This window comes from Polypterus senegalus, chromosome 18 (genome assembly GCF_016835505.1).
Source record: "Polypterus senegalus isolate Bchr_013 chromosome 18, ASM1683550v1, whole genome shotgun sequence".
Lineage (NCBI taxonomy): Eukaryota > Metazoa > Chordata > Cladistia > Polypteriformes > Polypteridae > Polypterus > Polypterus senegalus.
This window is the reverse complement of record NC_053171.1, coordinates 44,371,295-44,391,393: the sequence shown is the minus strand read 5'-3', so window position 1 is coordinate 44,391,393 and position 20,099 is coordinate 44,371,295. Positions and strand designations below refer to the sequence as shown.

The 20,099-nt window shown below is 40.9% G+C and overlaps 1 protein-coding gene across 5 annotated transcripts in view; it reads right to left on the bottom strand.

Annotated features, from left to right (window-relative positions):
• LOC120519109 (estrogen receptor beta-like) overlaps positions 1-20,099 on the bottom strand; it is a 122,117-nt gene that overhangs the window by 25,627 nt on the left and 76,391 nt on the right. For all 5 annotated transcript variants that reach the window (XM_039742211.1, XM_039742213.1, XM_039742210.1 and 2 more), the window contains 2 exons: positions 14,570-14,708; positions 2,138-2,271 (listed from right to left, as the gene is read on the bottom strand). In XM_039742211.1, coding sequence (XP_039598145.1) covers positions 2,138-2,271; positions 14,570-14,708 — 273 coding nt within the window. The remainder of the gene's footprint in view (positions 1-2,137; positions 2,272-14,569; positions 14,709-20,099) is intronic.

Here is a 20,099-nt window from a genome sequence, read left to right as displayed (position 1 = left end):
GCATGTCTTTAGGCAGTGGGAAGAAAGAAGAGCAAACCCACGCAGAGAGGACCTCGGACATGAATGGTGGTCTCCTTACTGTGAGGATGCAGCCTCACTACCACTGGGCCACCATGCCACCCTTCTTCTTTTTACAATATATTGGTATAAATACAATGTACTATATAAGCTGAAGTTCTGACCATCAGGTGGTCATCTAAATTAAGAACAAAAAAATCTAACAATGTAAAAACAAAGTTGGAATTGCAAATTAAAATATCAGTATTTAGAGTAAGGGGAGTAAACCATTTTGCTCTTCCAGTGTCTCCTGTGACTGCTGATCTGCTCAACTTCATCACATACCTAGTTATATTCTATAGGTTAGCTAAGACTTGTTTAAAACAAACAACCACCATAAGCATATCACAGAAAAAATGAACAATTGCTTGATGCTTCCATTGTGTGTTAAGAATTTAAAAAACTCTGCCTTGCTCACTCACTTGTGTTGTCACATTCATCTCCTGGTTTTATCTTTAAGTTGAGGCACAACTACTAAGGCCACTGAAGTGCTCATTCTTCATTCCCCAATAATTCCAGACAAACCAACCCATCCAGATGAATTATTTAAGTGAAACCTTACTTTCATAATTTTCATGCTTTGTTGTAAAGATCCCCATATTGAATAACAGCCATGTATGACATGCCTGGACTATTAAACAACACAAAATCTTAATAGATTCACATTATATTAATTTTAATTTGCAGTCATGAATTTTGTTTAAATATCACCCTGATAAAATATCAAACAATTTAATTCACACTGAGATCAAGGTTTTCATTTAGCTTTATATCTGTTTTAATATTCCTGTAGTTAAAATAATAGCAGCTTAGTAATCTCTCAATATATAAAATGATAAGGCGTCTATCTGTTTGGCATCCAGGCCCTTGTTCAGGTGTAATGATATTCAGCATCAGTGTTGCCAGGTCTATGGTTCTTCTGCCCAGTTGGATTATTTTTGATTGTCATCTGTGGGAGGAAAAATGGGCTTGGCAGTTTGCAGATTTTTGTGCTACTTGTTAGAAACAATTTTGGGCTATTTTTCAGCACCCCGTCCACCGCACTTTTATCATGTTTTTCATTCATCTGGTACCCATTTCCCTGCTATTTGCATTTGTATAGGGTGGTCCAAATCTAATTATGCAACTTTTAATGCAATTCAGGGAAACAATGCAAGACAAAAGAATTGTTTGGAATATCTTGTAATAAACGAAAATTGACTTACATTGAATTAATTCACTGATCTTCCAGGTAATGTCCCACCTATCCTCCATTCAGTTGAGAGTTCTCTATGTAATAAACTTAATAAGTTATAGCGTAATGAAAATTGCATAATTAGATCTGGACCACCCTGTATATAAAATCTCTGAGGGGGACTCCCACACCATTGTATGATGGTAGTACGTCTATACCCATTCTATCACCTCTGAAATATTTTGGAGAGGTCGGATGGTATGTACCTAACTCTGTCGCTCTGACACAGCCCTCTGCTTTCTGGTGTGTCATTTTGTCTATTTCAGGTATTGGGCTGTTTATGTGGGCAAATTCACTATTTTTAAGCTGTCTTTGGACTATACATTTTATAAGGACCTGACAACCCTGTCCAGTGTCCACAATGAGGCGGGAACTTCTGATGGACAAAGGCAATTTTCCGGCGTAAAATAGTAAACCATCCCATGTGTGTCCAGGTGTCATGTTATCTGGCGTCCACAACAGGGCTGAAATGTCCAACAACAACAACAATGAAAAACAATGAAAAACAACAAGAAGCACAAAGAAAGAGAAACCTATGGGCTGGAATGTCTCATTAAAAAGGGCTCACAAAGAAAAAGGAATGTCAGGCATTTCTGGTGAAGTTAGGTTTGTAAATTTGTGGTGCAATCAAAACAGACAGACTTACCACAGTACCATTAAGAACATTTCAATAGATGGGTGTTTCGCTATGCTACTGATTTCATAAACCGTGTGGATTCCTGGTTGCTTTTAACCTTATAGTTTTACCCAGCATGCTAATTTTGTTAATTTTCTTTATAAAGCACCTTAGGATACAAAGATTGTACTCAGGACATAATTATTTTGTCAATATTTCATTAAGCTTACTTGAATTGAGCAGGATCATGGCTTTCAAACACAGATATTCTTCACGCTGGAGCTTCAGCTGTCGAAAGCGTGATGTAACGGCAAGGAGCATGTCAAATATCTCAAGGATTCCTTCTACACAGCTTCCATCATCCCTGGAAAAGCACCAGAAAGAATGAATCATATGCCATTCAATAAAACACTACAAATTTAAGAAAGTACAGAGCACAAACACTGCCAGAGGGGGTGTCTACAGATATAGTGGGTTTACAATAAGACTGGAAGAAGTTCTTCCGAAGAACTACAAAGATTCGTTAGTAAAACCTTGCTGGAAGATGGAGTTTGAGCCACGACAGACTCATACAAGCTACTGATTACATGTACACGGAGGTGATTTAAGCTGAGAGTTGATCAGCAGTGATGGCAGAACTGAATGGGCAGCTGGCTTGGGTGGATCATGCAGCAGTAATGTCCAATCAATTATGCACACCTAGCATGTACAGCATTAAGAGGACATGGCCACTTTAAGCTAAGTCTGAATAGGGTAGACTTGATTTTAAATGTCTGCCTGTTTAGGGCATATTTTCATGTTTCTTCTCATAGAATATGTTTATCTTAGCTTTTTCCCCCAAAAATAAAATAGTTTAAGCGTCCGACAGGAAGAGTTGAATAGTTAAAGGGTAAATTTGTCATTTTTGAAGTTAGAACTCTTTTGTCAACATCATGTCTTTCATTTGCCCCAGAAACGCACAGTATTTCATGAAGTATAATTTACAAATAAAAAAAAAACAATAAAACAAAAAATAACCTGCATTCCTCAGCTGCTTACAGTGGCAGTCAGTGAGGTACTATGAAGAACGTAGAACAGAAAAGCCTTCCAGTTCCCAAGCATTCTGAGGTACCGATGAGGAACTTTGCATCTATGGGCATCAAACTAAGAAATAATGTCAGCATTTAATTGTATCTGGCTAGAGTGGATTCAGCTTAGAGTAGGCTGTGTTTCTTCCAATGCTAGTTAGAGACCTGGTGTTTAGCCTGCGTAGATACCGGAGATGGCTCTAGAAAGAGGCCTGGATTTCTGCAAAAATTGTAGCATTATAACTCTTATATCTAGATGATTACGGGCCATTCAGTCCAACAAAGCTCACCAGTCCTATGCACTTAAATCTTCAAAATAACATCAAGTCTACATAGTTTTCATGGTCCCTGAAGTCCCACTGTCTATCACACTACTAGGTAGTGCTGGGCGATATGGAAAAATCATATATCACGATATGGATTATTTTATATCACAATAACGATATATATCACGATATACCACTCACAATAAAGTACGTTTTCAGTTATTCTCTGAAAAGTTTGACAAAAATATCATTGCATACTTTTTTTTGCAACTTTATTTTGAAGTGACATTTAACTGAACTGTCACAAATGAGAAAAATACATTTTAGTTTAGCAATATAAATGTATCAACTGACAACAGATGTGGTGGAGGTAGAGCTACAGTAGCCTTCACATTTTTTTATCCACATCATAGTTATTTAAATAGTATTATGAAAATAAACTTTATTAAAAAAAATTAAAGTGCACAACCCTTTCAAGTTTCTGAGCAGAAAAGCACTCAATTATAAAAAATAAACACAAAACATTTTTCAACCTTGTAGTGCAAAGTTTGCAAACCAAAATAAAGTATCAAAAGTAAATATCAGAGTTGAACATAACACTGTTTAAGGCATTAGCCATGAATAAAAGTGCAAACATAAAAGGCTACTTTGTAAAAGTAGAAAAAATGACTCTGTCAAATTTATAGATAGATAAATACTTTATTAGGGGGTCTTTCTCGGAATTACTACAGTAAAATGACAGTACAGTAAACTAAAAGTACCTCATACAAATTACTGCACGAGTAGCACCTTGGGCTATCATGGCTCCCGTGTGGTCATCTGGAAAGTACGCAGTCTGTAAACAGCGAGCACAGAGGATCCAGTCTTTGCTGATGTAATGGATGGTTACGCTCATGTAGGGCTGCGTGGCTCTGCTCGTCCACAGGTCAGTTGTCAAAGCATAATGGACCACACTGCGAACATCCTTCTCTACTTGGGCCCGGCATGCGTTATATAAGCGAGGCAACTCGACTTTACTGAAGTGCTTACGACTGGGCATAACGTACCTCGGGTCAAGGACTTTGACGAGGTCTCGAAGCTACCCTTCTCAACTGCATACACGGGGGTCATCCCTTTACAAATGTAATGCAAGATGGCAAATGTGATTTCTTTATGGCGCTGGGACGTTTTTTCAAACGGTGTGCTTTTTATGAAAGACTCTTTAATTTTAGGCTGGCTATATTTTTTATCGCCACTTGCCCGGACTGTTTCACAACTTTCTTTACGTCGCATTTCTTCGATTCTCCCGTATTCTTTTTTGTGGACCTTCTTCAAGTGGTAAAAGAGGTTTGTTGTGTTAGCGTCGGGCGCGGAAACAGTCTTTTGGCGGAGTTTGCACATGACTGTCTTCTGCTCCGTGTCAGAGCTCTTGAAGCCAAAATGCAACCAAATCACTGACGTACCCCCACGTTTCGGTAAAAGTACTTCTTGGGCTGCTGCCTGCATAGCAGTTTCAGTTTGTTGCGACTCCGGGCATTCATCTTTAAACTCTTGCGTCTCCATCTTTAAGCACTCACGAGTTAACTAGCGTAAAGCATGTCGCAACAACGTAAAGCGTCTCGTCGCAAAACCACAAGACGGAGTTTCTTTGCGAAAAAGTTCATTTTTATTCTTGATTATCACTTATATAAAGGGTAGAGTATGCATTGCATAGCGACAAGACATTATCATACATTTGTCATAGCCTATTTAATGCAATATTTTATTTAGTAATTGATAAAATTAGGTTAGAAACGATAGAAGAGAAATAGGACGATAGACACTTTTCTATCGTCCCCACAATACATATCGTCATATCGCCCAGTACTACTACTAGGTAACTTATTTCATGTGTTTATGGTTTTCTGTGTAAAAAAACAAGTCCTAATACTTGTGTGAAATTTACCGAGTCTCCAACTGTGTCTTCGTGTTTTTGCTGAACTTAACAGTCTCGATCCAATGCACTATTTCCCTTCATGATTTTAAACATTTCAATCATGTTACCTCTTCATTTTTTTTGTTTAAACTAAAAAGGCCCAGATGTTTTAAATTTTCCTCATAACTCATTCCCTGTAGTCCTGGAATCAGTCTAGTTGCTCTTCTCTGGACTTACTGCTTCTATGTCTTTTTTGTAATATGGAGACCAAAACTGTACAAAGTACTCCAGCAGAGGTCTAACCAGTGTGTTATATAGCTTCAACATAACCTCCTTGGACTTGTACTCCACGCATCAAAAGATTTAGAACACATCAGTTTTTATAGTTTTTCTTCAAATTTAATCAAATGAATGACCTAAAATGGTGGAAAGGTAAGTCGTAAACTGCCGGAGGTTTAAATTTAAAGTTTAGGTTAACAAAAACTGAAAAAAGTCAAAGGCCCAGGTGCACTTGGACAAGTATCAGTCTCCTCTACTTTCCTCCTCTTCTGCCACTTTTCAATCTTAATACGCACATAGATGTGGATAGACACCTTTAGGAAATATTTTACACACCTACTGAACTTGGTAACGTTTTGCTAAATTGTTGAAGGTCAATGTCATGCTCACAATCACAAATTTAGATCTAATTACTGTTACAAATGAAATATTTATTAATCACACTTAATTACATCTGACTTGTTCTTGCCCTTATCAGTACAGTCATAAAGCTAAAGCTGTTAAAGCTAGAACTGGTAAGGATGAAAAAATGTAACTGAGGACAGTGTCTGGTGTTGGGATGCTGGGGTCAGGTGATTTCTGGTATTTTAATGATAAATATGTTATGTAGCTAACACTATGTGACTTTAAAAGATCACATATTCCTCTTGGAATGCTGTACACAGAAAATTGAGCTTGCTTACTGTGTCTTACATGAAATTGAGACTTTTAAAGTTTTGAAGTAAGCTTTTAATTTGCTTGCAAAACAATTTTATATTCTGCTAGATAAACACATAAAATAAAACATAAGAATGTATGAGCAGCATGGCTTTGGGAAATACTGATATCAGACTGAAGGACAAAAGACTGTGTACCTGTGTAAAACTGTTTGATAGCAAGGATACACCCCACTCCACTTTTCTACTGAGTGAAATCTGAATCAGGTGTACTTATCTGGACTTCAAAAAAATCCAGTTTATAGATGTGCCAGGAAGGGACTAACGTTCCAGGCAATAGAATACAAGAAAGATGAGGAAAGTAGAACACAGGCTTTAGAGAGTGTCCTTGAATAGACCTAAAATAGGGCAGTGGGAAATATTTAATAAGTCAACAGGTGTTGCTCAGGCCTATTCCAGTTTGTCATGGGGCTCAAGACTGTAAGGACACATAGGAAGAGTCAGGGGACAAATGGGACAAGGTCCCAAGATTTTCCGAGGGTGACTCTAAGTGTGGAAGATATGTAGGGCTTAAAGGATAAGTTTGGTATTTTTCAAATCTAAATTATTTCTTTACAGTCAAGGTGTGTACTAATTTGCCACATACAGTAAAACTGCCTTCTAAATTGAAGCGTATCTTATAAATAAAAAAAAAAACCAAGTAGTCTCCTGGGCGGCACAGTGGCGCAGAGGGTAGTGCTGCTGCCTCGCAGTTAGGAGACCCGGGTTTGCTTCTCGGGTCTTCCCTATGTGGAGTTTACAGGTTTTCCCCGTGTCTGTGTGGGTTTCCTCCAGGTGCTCCGGTTTCCTCCCACAGTCCAAAGACATGCAGGTTAGGTGGATTGGCGATCCTAAATTGTCCCTAGTGTGTGCTTGGTGTGTGTGTGTGCCCTGCCCTGGGTTTGTTTCCTGTCTTGCGCCCTGTGTTGGCTGGGATTGGTTTCAGCAGAACCCCATGACCCTGTAGTTAGTATATAGTGGGTTGGGTTATGGATGGATGGATGGAAGTAGTCTCCTCTTACACTTTATGATAAAACTCCTGGATGGAAAGAGACTTAAAACTTACCAAATACATTCACCTTAAAATAACAAAGGATTAGATTTAAGAAGACGTAACTTCCAACTTTCTGAATCATGCTTGTTACAACAAAAGTAAACTTGAAATAATAATAATGTGCATTTTATCACAGGTTCTTGGTACTATCTTCTCAAGGTAAGGATACGTTCCTTGTTCACTTGTCTGCTTGCTGTTAGCGCCATGGGTGAATTTCAGTGAGCTTGCAATCAGGAGGTGAGTGAGGCCAGAAAATTAGTGCTACTGGTGGCCTAAGTATTTAAGGTTTTGTCTTTTTTGTCTTTGTTTTATAATATAATCTACATGGAATGTTCCTCTCTCCTGTGTATTTATTTTCAATGAAGATCTCTGTATTGTTAGACTTTTTCTTCCTGGACTATATTTTAGTTTTGAGGACAGCCTCTTGTCCACAGCAGTTCATTGCTTTACCTTGGGATGAGATGACAAATTTTAAATTGTGCTAGGTTTTAGTTAAACTTACTAACTGTGCACTCTTGTGTTACAATCTCCATAAAAGGCTTTAGCAGATCTTTACAATATTCCATTACATATCCATGCTTTTTTGTCCTCTTTAAACCCTTACTTCCCTTTCCCTACTGTCTTTTACTTAAGAAGCAGATTTCTGGCTGAAAAACACACTTCTCCTGCCAACTCCGAATTGGGTCTCTATTGAGTCCTGCTGATTGGAGCTGAAGAGATGCACGTTTTCTGTTTTAAGCTTGGCAATCCCACAGGCCATAAAAAATGAGAAACATTACATTTTATTGGGCACTTCAGTATCCATTTGATGACATCTAAATTTACTCTGCTGTCTGCTCTTAATTTTCATTTATATTTTCAGTTTTATTGGAATTTGCTAAATCTGGTTGTAAGTAATAACTGAGACTTTAGGCCTAGTTCACAAAATGAAGGATAACCACTCGCAAAAGCATAGCCTGACACAATTCCATAGCGGAGCTTCCTATACTCAGAAATGTAGACTGCAAGCAAAGCTATACCAGTGCTTTTCACAATTAACCAGATCCCCAGAGCAGGTCAATTCATGAGGTGACAAAGGTGGCCACTTAGGGTGCCATCATCTGAGGGGCGCCATTTATGAAAGTTAACCGTGCATGCAATCTAGACACCAAGGGGAAAGGACCGTAGAAGTATAATAATAATGTCTGCAGTATGTACATACAAAATGGCTCAGATAGTGTTGCTGAAGGAGTGTGTGCTACAGACAGTGAGGAGGACACCTAGGTGTCTGTAGAGTCAAACTCTAAAGATACTGAGTGGGTGCAGTTACCTGCTAGATGCCATTTATAAAAGTAAAAGTGAGCACACTCCATTCACTAAGGGACACGTGCTCGTGCTATTGAAGGGGCACGCGCCCTGGACACCAATGGGGAACTGCAGTTTGTTGAAGTCTAATAATACTGACTACCTGCTATGGGCAAAGAGGGATGACATCTGTCAAACCAGCCTGGGACTCCAAATAGGCATCGACTGAGAGCTCTAATGAAATAATTGCTTATGTTCCCCAATATACAGTATTGCAGTTATCTCAATTTGATTGTATAAATATGCCTAAAACTGTGTCTAAGTACAGTAAATTACACTGCAACTAAAGTCCACTAGCTCTTACTTTGGGGGTGGGATCCCTTATGAGCCCCAGATCGAAGATGGTAGCCATTGTAAAGGTAGCTTTGCATTCTTTTCATCACTGCTTGACTCATATCAGCCTGCCGGATACCTGCAGTCACCTTGCTTTGGACCTTTTCTCTATTCAATAACCCAGGATATTCTAAGCTAGTACTCATTTAGCTTTCTTTCTTCTGCTCTCTGAAACTTGCTCAATAAGGTCTGTTCGTGAAGCTCCGTCATTGGTGACATTCAAGTCATTCTTCAACGATACGGTTCTTGCATTTTAAAAAATGACTCCTAAAATCATGTTCTATATCTTATACTTAACAGTATATGGTGTCTTTGCTAAACATGATTTTGGTGTTTTGTTAACTCATTGTCAGTATATTTTCAGTTTTATTTTCTTGTGATTTATTGTGTGTGAATCTATACTGTATTTTATCTTAATATGTGTAATTCCCATGTTTAACCCATGGGACTCGGCCGGGCACAGCCCGAAGAGGCAACATGGGTCCCCCTTCTCATGGGCTCACCACCTATGGGAGGGGCCAAGGAGGTTGGATGCAGTGTGAGTTGGGTGGTGGCCGAAGGCGGTGTGGTCCCCGGCCGGGACGCCCAGGAGGACCAGAGGAGCGCTTGTGCCTCCTCCAGACCGAGAGGGGGGCGTCCGTCCTGGTTATGTTGGGGGCCTTCGGTAAAGGGCTTGGAAGCCCAGCCCTGTAGGGACCCGTGGCCACCACCAGGCGGCGCCCCGATGCCGGTATATCCCGTGTGGTCCCCAGCCGGGCGACGCCCAGGAGGACCAGAGGAGGGCTTATGCCTCCTCCAGACCGAGAGGGGGCGTCCGTCCTGGTTATACTGGAGGCCTCGGGTAGAGGGCTTGGAAGCCCAGCCCTGTAGGGACCCGTGGCCACCGCCAGGCGGCGCCCCAGTGCCTGATTATCCCAGGAGCCCGGCACTTCTGCCACACGGGGGTGTGTCCGCAGGAGATTGCCGGGAAGCAGCTGGAGCCCATCCGGGTTCCTATAAAAGGGGCCGCCTCCTTCCAGTCAGCAGTGGATGTCGGGCGGTAGTAGACAGAGCTGGAGCGAGGACTGGAGGCGGCCAGGAGAAAGGCACAAAGGACTGTGAGCCTGGACTTTGGGGGATCGGTGCTGGAAGCACTGGGGTTTTGTGAGCACGTGACTTTTGTAAATAGTTGTACAATAAACGGTGTGTTGGGTGAAAATATGATGTCCATCTGTCTGTGTCCGGGTCAAAGTTCACAGCGGGAACCTTGGCGGTCCGATCCTCAGCTACAGAAGCTAGCTCTTGGGACATGGAATGTCACCTCTCTGAAGGGGAAGGAGCCTGAGCTAGTGTGCGAGGTTGAGAGGTTCCGGCTAGATATAGTTGGGCTCACCCCAACGCACAGCTTGGACTCTGGAACCAATCTCCTTGAGAGGGGCTGGACTCTCTGCCACTCTGGAGATGCCACCGGTGAGAGGCGCCGAGCAGGTGTGGGCATACTTATTGCCCCCCAACTTGGAGCCTGTACATTGGGGTTTACCTTGGTGGACGAGAGGGTAGCCTCCCTCTGCCTTTGGGTGGGGGGACGGGTCCTGACTGTTGTTTGTGCGTATGAGCCGAACAGCAGTTTGGAGTACCCATTCTTTTTGGAGTCCCCGGAGAGGGTGCTAGAGGGCATACCTTCTGGGGACACCCTCGTACTGCTGGGAGACTTCAATGCTCACGTGGGCAATGACAGTGAGACCTGGAAGGGCGTGATTGGGAGGAATGGCCTCCCCGATCTGAACCCGAGTGGTGTTTTGTTATTGGACTTCTGTGCTTGTCATGAATTGTCCATAAAGAACACCATGTTCAAGCATAGGGGTGTTCATATGTGCACTTGGCACCAGGACACCCTAGGCCTCAGTTCGATGATCGACTTTGTGCTCGTGTCGTCGGACTTGCGGCCACATGTCTTGGACACTCGGGTGAAGGGAGGGGAGGAGCTGTCAACTGATCACCACCTGGTGGTGAGTTGGCTTCGATGGTGGGGGGATGTCTTGGTTGACATGTCTCTGCAACATCGCATGGACATTGGGGACAGTGCTTCTGGATTGGCAGACTGGAGTGGTGGTCCCCTTTTTTAAAAAGGGGACTGGAGGGTGTGTTCCAACTACAGAGGGATCACACTCCTCAGCCTCCCTGGAAAAGTCTATTCGGGGGTTCTGGAGAGGAGGGTCCGTCGGACAGTCGAACCTCGAATTCAGGAGGAACAGTGTGGTTTTCGTCCTGGTCGCAGAACAGTGGACCAGCTCTACACCCTTAGCAGAATCCTGGAGGGTGCATGGGAGTTTGCCCAACCAGTCTACATGTGTTTTGTGGACTTGGAAAAGGCGTTCGACCATGTCTCTCGGGGAATCCTGTGAGGAGTGCTCCGGGAGTATGGGGTACCGGACCCCCTGATAAGAGCTGTTCGGTCCCTGTACAACCGGTGTCAGAGCTTGGTCCTCATTGCCGGCAGTAAGTCGAGCCCGTTTCCAGTGAGAGTTGGACTCCACCAGGGCTGCCCTTTGTCACCGATTCTGTTCATAACTTTTATGTTCAATTCATCACAATAACTATTCATAGTGGCTCTAAAATCTGTACTGACCCCAACTCTCTCTTCTGTTTCTTTTCCCAGTTTCTTTGTGGTGGCGGCCTGCGCCCAGAGGGGACTGGGCGGTCTCGTGGTCTGGAACCCCTACAGATTTTATTTTTTTTCTCCAGTTTTTTTTGTTTTTTCTGTCCACCCTGGCCATCGGACCTTACTTATTCGATGTTAATTAATGTTGACTTATGTTTATTTTTTATTGTGTCTTCTATTTTTCTATTCATTTTGTAAAGCACTTTGAGCTACATTTTTTTGTATGAATATGTGCTATATAAATAAATGTTGATTGATTGATTGATTGACAGAATTTCTAGGTGCAGCCAGGGTGTTGAGGGGGTCTGGTTTGGTGGACTCAGGATTGGGTCACTGCATTTTGCAGATGATGTTGTCCTGTTTGCTTCATCAGGCCGTGATCTTCAGCTCTCTCTGAATTGGTTCGCAGCAGAGTGTGAAGCAGCTGGGATGGGAATCAGGACCTCCAAATCCGAGACCATGGTCCTCAGCCGGAAAAGGGTGGAGTGCCCTCTCAGCGTTGGGGGAGAGATCCTGCCCCAAGTGGAGGAGTTCAAGTATCTCGGGGTCTTGTTCACAAGACAGGCGGATCAGTGCGGCGTCTACAGTGATGCGGGCTCTGCATCGGTCTGTCGTGGTGAAAAAGGAGCTGAGCCGTAAGGCAAAGCTCTCAATTTACCAGTCGATCTATGTTCCTACCCTCACCTATGGTCATGAGCTATGGGTAGTGTCCGAAAGAATGAGATTGCGAATACAAGCAGCTGAAATGAGTTTCCTCCGCAGGGTGTCTGGGCTGTCCCTTAAAGATAGGGTGAGAAGCTCAGTCATCCAGGAGGGGCTCAGAGTAGATCCGCTGCTCCTCCGCATCGAGAGGAGTCAGATGAGGTGGCTCGGGCATCTGATCAGGATACCTCCTGGACGCTTCCCTGGTGAGGTGTTCCGGGCACGTCCAACCGGGAGGAGGCCCCGGGAAAGACCCAGAACACGCTGAAGGGACTATGCCTCCTGGCTGGCCTGGGAATGCCTTGCGACCCGACCTCGGATAAGCAGAAGAGGATGGATGGATGGATGGATGTTTAATTCCGTTCTGCAGAGGGAGGAAGAGAGACAGCACTTGACCACAGTGCCAACCCTTGGTTTGAATGGTAATTACCAATACCAGAGTTTCCCACATGCATGTGCATGACTACATATACACACAAACACATGATTATACAATATCCTAACTTTGTAAGTTGTTTTGGATAAGAACATTAATGAAATCCACAATAATCAGTAAAGTGTCAGGCATGCTTGACAGCAGCTAGGCTGTCTGTCCATTACATCCTCAATTGCATGAAGCCGCCATTCTTACATGGCATCATGTATATGAAGACTACTAACTGCTAGTGGCACTTGCCATTCAGGGATGGCATATACAGTAGTGTTCCAGCCAATGTATCTTTTTCTCCCTAGTGAATAACTGATGTAGAATTTTCCATTGCCCTTTACCAACTTGTTTGTACCCTCGTACCTAACCTCTTGCTAATTGGGCACTTTTTCACAGAATATTTTAATGTTTAAATATCTGATGTGCACTTATAAAAAATAAGTAAGTTAAACAGATGAGAAAGTATAATCAACTTTTGATTCCATCAGAAAAATTTCAATAAAAAATAGATACGCTGTATTTCCATAATGATACACTAAATGAACCACATATTTTCATAATAAAAGAAAAAAAAACTTTAATACAATAAAAGGCCAAACATACAGCAGCTTATTTCCACATTATTTAGCAAGGATAGTGCCTGCTGCTGCCAGGAATGTTGTGCACAAGAGCTCTTTGGTTGTTCAATGACAGCTATTGCAGGAAAGATTAAGGACACAAATAGCTAATCAAGTGACAAGATCTGAACAAAAGTTATAGGTATTTATTTAATTTAATTTTAAACAGGCTAAAGTTTAGTAAGTTTAGTACAGACATTTTAATGGACAGAGGCAGAGTGATTGGATTCAAGCCTCCCCAGATGAAAACTAAACAGACACTTTACTTATAGGTTTCTGTTACTGGATTGCATGCAGCACACTCTTTACTGACTGGCTGTCTGACTGTGCCCTACAAAAGACTGGTTTACCATCCAACATGTTTGCATCTTGATGCTATACAATATTTCAAAACATACTGTAACTATTTCATTTAGGAGTTCCTATCAAAATGAACATAAATTACATTGAAGTACTTTAATATTTATGAATTTATGTGGACCACAATTCAGTGAAGTACAATAAATTCAATCCTTTTTCCACTGTGGTTGGAAGTTTTCCATCTACCACCTTCTTTATTTGTGACCAATTCATGCAGTTAATTGACTTCTTTTCCCATCATTTTAACTGCCGTGTTTTTAAAGACTCAGTCCTCTGAGTTGATATTTTTTACCTTAATGGTTGCCAAGCAAAAATGAGATGTGAGGTGAGCCAATAGATAAACCAGGCAAGTTGAGGCCTTAAAATCCAACCAGTTTCTTAATTAGAAGAAAATTCTTGTTGTTAATTAAGCCCGTTATTTAATTCCATGGCTTGTTAATGCTCTCATTTTACCAGAGCAGACATTTCCAAAACTGTTAATTTTTTTTCTAAGAGCACCATCAACATGTGTTGTGGACCTGAGCAAATCAATATTAATAAGGCCCACACCTTTCTTTATTTTATCTTTCTTTTATTTTTATTTTAAGATACTGTATGGTGGACACAGGTTAGGTTGTTATATATTGACTAATTTTGTATCTCAGTATTGTTTTGGTTAAGAAAAAGAAGAAACAATGGAACACGAGTCTTAAAAAGAAAGTTAGCAAAGAGTTAATTAGCAGAAAAAACTGGTCACTATTTAAGAAAATGGTTAAAATGAAAACCTGCAGCCATGGCAGCACCCAAGATGGGAACTGGACACTCCTGATGTAAACACAGAAGTTATTTATTCATGTTCTCATCTTTCATTGTACTTAACAGCTACAATATAAGAGTTGTGTACCCATCCAGTATTACAGCCGCCTTGGCACAAATGGCAGGTCATGCTGGAGAGGCTCATCATCTTGGAAGCCATACATTTTAGAAGAGAGATTTACCATTACCTGTCTAAAATCAAGTTTGGTGAAAAGTTCAGCCTTCCAGGATGATCGATTGACCTCCAAATCAAACCCACCATGAGGACCTCTAGCCAGCTGCATTCTAGTAGGCGCACCTGATCATATAGGCTTAGCTCCAGAAATCCTGCATAAGTAATTAGAAGACATGATTAGCAAAGGCAATCGGCACAATTTCTTATTCTGTGGCTCAGCTGATCAGTACCACCATAACAGACCTCTTTCTGTAACACTAGCTTAGGATTAGCACAGCTTCTTTTGCTGAGCACAGTGATTTCCTTTTGACTCATTTAAAGGATCTGCAAAAGGCAGTCATAATTTCTTACCATCCATTTCAGCACTGATTTGGCCACCTTTACCATGCAGCCACAGGTAAATCAAGAATTATCAGTACTTGTAATGAAGATGAATGAAACAGATCATAAAAAGCACACTCTGAAAGAATCCCAGCTCACCTCTTTTAAGTCAGTGGGTAACTGATGTTATATACTATTTGAAATTGGAAAAAATCTAATTCTCACTTAGAGGATCTGTACAAAACCTATTTAAAACCTGGCAGGATCTAATCAATAACATTTTGGAGTATGTATTTCTATTGGGGAGAAGGACTTCTTTCCCTCTTTACTACTCTCAAAGTTTTACTCTGGCTGTTGGCCGTCCTTTCTTTCTCATGGGTGAGGGTTGAATCAAATTTAGTTTTGTTAAGTTTGACTTGATTGTATGGAACGTTCCATGCTTTAAATAAATTTAATAAAAGATTAAAAAAAGGCATTCTGAGCTTTAATTTAAACCAAGCCCACTGAAAAAGCTCTACTGTCTTATTTAAATAAATAATACATACTTTCAATGAAGTTTAAACTAGCATGGGAACTCAATCTTTGCTTAACAAGTCTTGTACTCCACACAGCATAAAACATAAAACCTCCCGTTGACGCGTTTGATTGCTTCTGTACACTGTCTGGCTGTGGCCAATGAGAAATGTATTTCACATGCATATGTCCTTTGATGTTTTGATAACAGGATGAAGCAGAAGTGCCAGGTGCACACTGTGCTGGTGGGGTCCTTTCTGGGGCAGAATGAAGTAAAGTTCTGCTCTACAAGATTACCATCCTGTTTTTGTTTACTCAGCTGACCTGGCAATGCCATTTTTGGAGGGATATGCCTCAGACCTGGTGAGGTCGTTCATATTTAACTAATTTGGAAGTGGTGGGCCAGCCGTTCTAAAAATGAACTATTTCTGCTTATTAAAAGTGTTTATATACCAGATGGAAATTGGTGCTCATTATTCATATTTCACATTCTGATCTGGTTTCCTCACATTAGACTTTCTATTTGGTTTTACTTGTTCATTACTGTATACAGCAGGGGTGCCCACACTTTTTTGGCTTGCGAACTACTTTTAAAATGGCCAGGTGGAAATGATCTACCTGCATTAAAAATGATGTGTGTGTATATATATATATATATATATATATATATATATATATATATATATATATATATATATATATATATATATATATATATATATATATATATATATATATATATATATATATGTATATAGCATTCAAAGTCTGAGTCACAATCTGATAGTATGGGTGGTTACCTACCAGGTAACGCGTGTGGTTGGTCTACAAGTCGGCAAACATCCGCCAGTGGCCTCTCAGTTGCGAGAAGCAGATCATAGAGTGTTACATAGTTAACTGTCAAATAATGCAAAGAGTACGCGACATGTATTTCGCCCTATTTTGGGCTCATCAGGCGTACACACTCCACTGCACCCCTCATCAGGGATCGAACCTCAGACGTTAGACAAACGCACTACGATTGTGACATTGTGAGAACAAAATCCTCTTCCAATTCCACGTCCAGCCCATACCCTCCCAAAACAATTTTTTTTTTAAATCCCTTCTTTAGTCGATACAAATTGGAAAGCTAACTAGATCACAGCCGGAGTTTTGCAGTAGCTTGCGCGTGTGATTGTGCGTGCGGGATGACCATTGAGTTAGAAGAAAAGAGATCTCAGACTGGCCGCCCTGTATGTCAATCAAGTGGCAAATGACATAGGGAGGATATAAGATAGACTAACATTTAAAAAAATTTTTTTTGAATGCAACGCAATCGACCTGCACTACCTTTGCGATCGTGATCGACGCATTGGGCACCCCTGGTATACAGCATAATTGCTGTTCTGAAGTGGGTGTAGGATATCAGTCTGCTGCTGGTTTACCCAATATAACAATTAAAATCTTTTTTTACAAGCAGAGGCCCTTCCTGTGATTATTTCTTATGTTCACAACTTAATACGTGTTGTGTTTTTATTGTTAGGGAGGAGTGGTGGCTCTGAAGCTAGGAATCTGTGCCAGCAAGGGGAAGGTTGCCAGTTTTAATCCAATAAACGCCAGAACTGACTACTCCATTGGGCCCTTGAGCAAGGCCCTAAACCTGCAATTGCTTCGTCCTGCTGGTCCTCCAACTTATAGAGAAAATTTGGGGATTGCTGGCAGGATTGGCACTCCAGCCACCATCAAAAACCTCACACTGTTGCAGTGTGGTGCTGAGGTGTCACCCGCTGCCCTTGGGACCCAATCCAGATGGTTCGTCTTGTGGTGGGTGTGGCAACGCGATATCAGCATATGCTCCCAACTTATTTTTATTGTTACTTATTGTTTATGTGTTAGAACTAACCAACATATTAGAACCAAAAAGACTTTTATTCAATTTAGTCTGCTTCATTCATTTATTGTGGAGTTCACTGGGGTGAGGGGAAAGGTTCAGTTTCATGCTGCCATTTCTTGCATTCAAAACTCCTTTTGGTGCTCTGGGTGGTTTCTTCTTATTGAGTGCTCCATCAGTCAAATATAGCAAGGACTGACAGTGATTATAACTTCACTAGCAACTGCTTTTGAAAGTATTCTTGAGTGCTGGGTTAAGTGCTAAAATGGCACTATATTTAGTCATTCCTATGCCATTATGAAAACTATTTTGCACATTAGTGGATGTTTAATACACTTACAGTATCTGTAATTGTGCAGTGCTCACATTTTCCACTTTTGTTTCCTTTTTTTTGTGAAATCTGTCAACATGGCTTTTTTTTTTTTGTTAGACCTCTTAATAGGTGAATATTCCTCCTAAACCTGACAGAGTGAAAGGCACTCTCAGGAAGATGAAAATTAACCGAACAATGCTGCACAGGACAAAGTGAAGGTAGCCAATCTGCCAGTTACAATAGACAAGGCAGGAGCCAATTACCACTCTCCTAACCAAAAAAGATTAGGGAGGCAGAAGCAATTTCTTCCAACTCTGATTTTTTTTTTTTGGCAAAACAACCTGATGCTAAGGAGATTGCCAAGTGAAAATGAGGTATCTTATCTCAGACTGTCACCAATAGGTGACTGAAACTTTCAAGAGCATAATGTGGAATCACTGAGAAATAGCTTGGCGGGGTCTGGAAATGAGTGGCACTCGGTGAAGCAAAGAAGTCTCTTTCATTTGTAAAAGGCAATCAGAGGATGGAATGGCCTGCTGCAAAGATCGCTGCTAGATTAAGGTGGTATTTTTCTAAAATAAAACATATTTCAGGGAATAATTTCAGGTCATCATGTAATCTGTTTCCAGATAAAAAGTAACATTTCTGTCTATACTTTTCAAATAATTTTCTTCAGCTGCAGTAAATTTCCTTAAACTTAAAACTGCATGAATAAATTCAGAATACTGAAATATGCTTCAAAGCAGCCAATAGTTCACATGACCAGTGAGAGTAAAGGGCGCTCAGTACATCCCTACACGAACGCCTTTAAACACAAGGCAGAAAGCAGATGCTGACACAGGTAAATTGCCGCAATCTTTTAATAGTTAACTAGTCATTGGCAGGTTCTTGATTTGCTTGTATTGCTTAGGCCAAAAGTCACTTTTTTGTTCCTGGTCTTTTCCACGTCTCACTTTAGGGACAGTGTTATTGTTACTAGTTCAACTCCAGCATTTGCTATATACACTGAGTAAAGTTATAAACTAGTTTTTATTAAAAAAAAAAAAAAAAACTGTCTGCCTATTACCTTCTGGTAATGATTGTTGTTTAGATTCATGCAGCCTATAGGTGTATGAGGTGATGATGCTATTGATAACCATAAAATGTTAAAATTTCAAGGCTAATCAAGCAATCAGATTAAAAAATAAGATCACTTTTGCTATACTACCATTATCCTGTTGTTTTTTTCAGTTCATCTCAGCTATGCAACACAGGCTAGTTAGAAGATACACAATAGAAGCCTTAAGTGTGCTGCAATAAACTTACAAAAGGCAGGGAGGCTCAGAAAAACTCGCGACTCACAATGAAAAGCAGTGCAGGACATGACAGTAACAATCTCTTAAACCACAGCTATCACATTCATTCAAAAAACACTGGTGGAACCTAGGCGAGGACAACGTGCACAAAAATTCAAATCAGGGTATAAGTGAACATTTTAAAAGTAGCCAGTATAATATTTTTGTATATACTTTTCAGACTATTTTTTTAATAAATAACAAAAGTTATTTTAATTCATTTTGCACATTGGTGCATGTCTTATCCTTTGAAGTACTTGTTAACACTCTGCTACTCAAATAGATTCAAAAAAGGAGCTCGTCTGTCATAAACTGATAAAAGTACAGGTTTCTCCAAATCAATAAAAGATTTTGTTTGTGGGCTCACACTGCCGCTGCCAAGCAAACACAGAACAAGATGTGAGTTTCTTCCTCTCCTAAATTCCTGTCTGCATAAACTCATCAATCAAAGCACTCTGGGTAATATACTTAATAGGGCAGGCTCACTTATTGTCCACGGCTAACATACAAGGCTATTGTCGTGAACTACAGAGTTCCCAAAATACTGCAAAATGCCCACAAGAGAGGGAAACCATCTCACGAAAAAGGCAACAAGAAACCCATCCATCCATCCATTATCCAACCCGCTATATCCTAACTACAGGGTCACAGGGGTCTGCTGAGCGAATCTCAGCCAACACAAAGCGCAAGGCAGGAAACAAAACCAGGGCAGTTCGCCAATCCACCACAGGGCACACACACACCCACACACTAGGGACAATTAAGAATCGCCAATACACCTAACCTGCATGTCTTTGGACCTTGGGAGGAAACCGGAGCACTCGGAGGAAACCCATGCAGACACAGGGAGAACATGCAAACTCCACGCAGGGAGGACCCAGGAAGCGAACCCGGGTCCAACAAGAAACCTTTATAAATAAAATGGTTTATTGTTACAAAAACTCTGTTGTACAAAAGAAGCTCCATGGAGTGAAAAATGGCAAAGGGGTCTCCTGAAAAAAATAGGTAATCTAAACCAAATAAGTCCCAAAACAGAACCCAGAGAGTGAAGTCAAAAACAAAGCATGAAGTCAAAAAAATTCAATAAATCACCAAAGCAAAGAAAAACCATAAGTAGCGCTCACCAATGCCCAAATGAATTAGAAAGAACTGCAAGGGCCTGTGGGATTCCCTCAGCAGCCCCTTGCAGTGA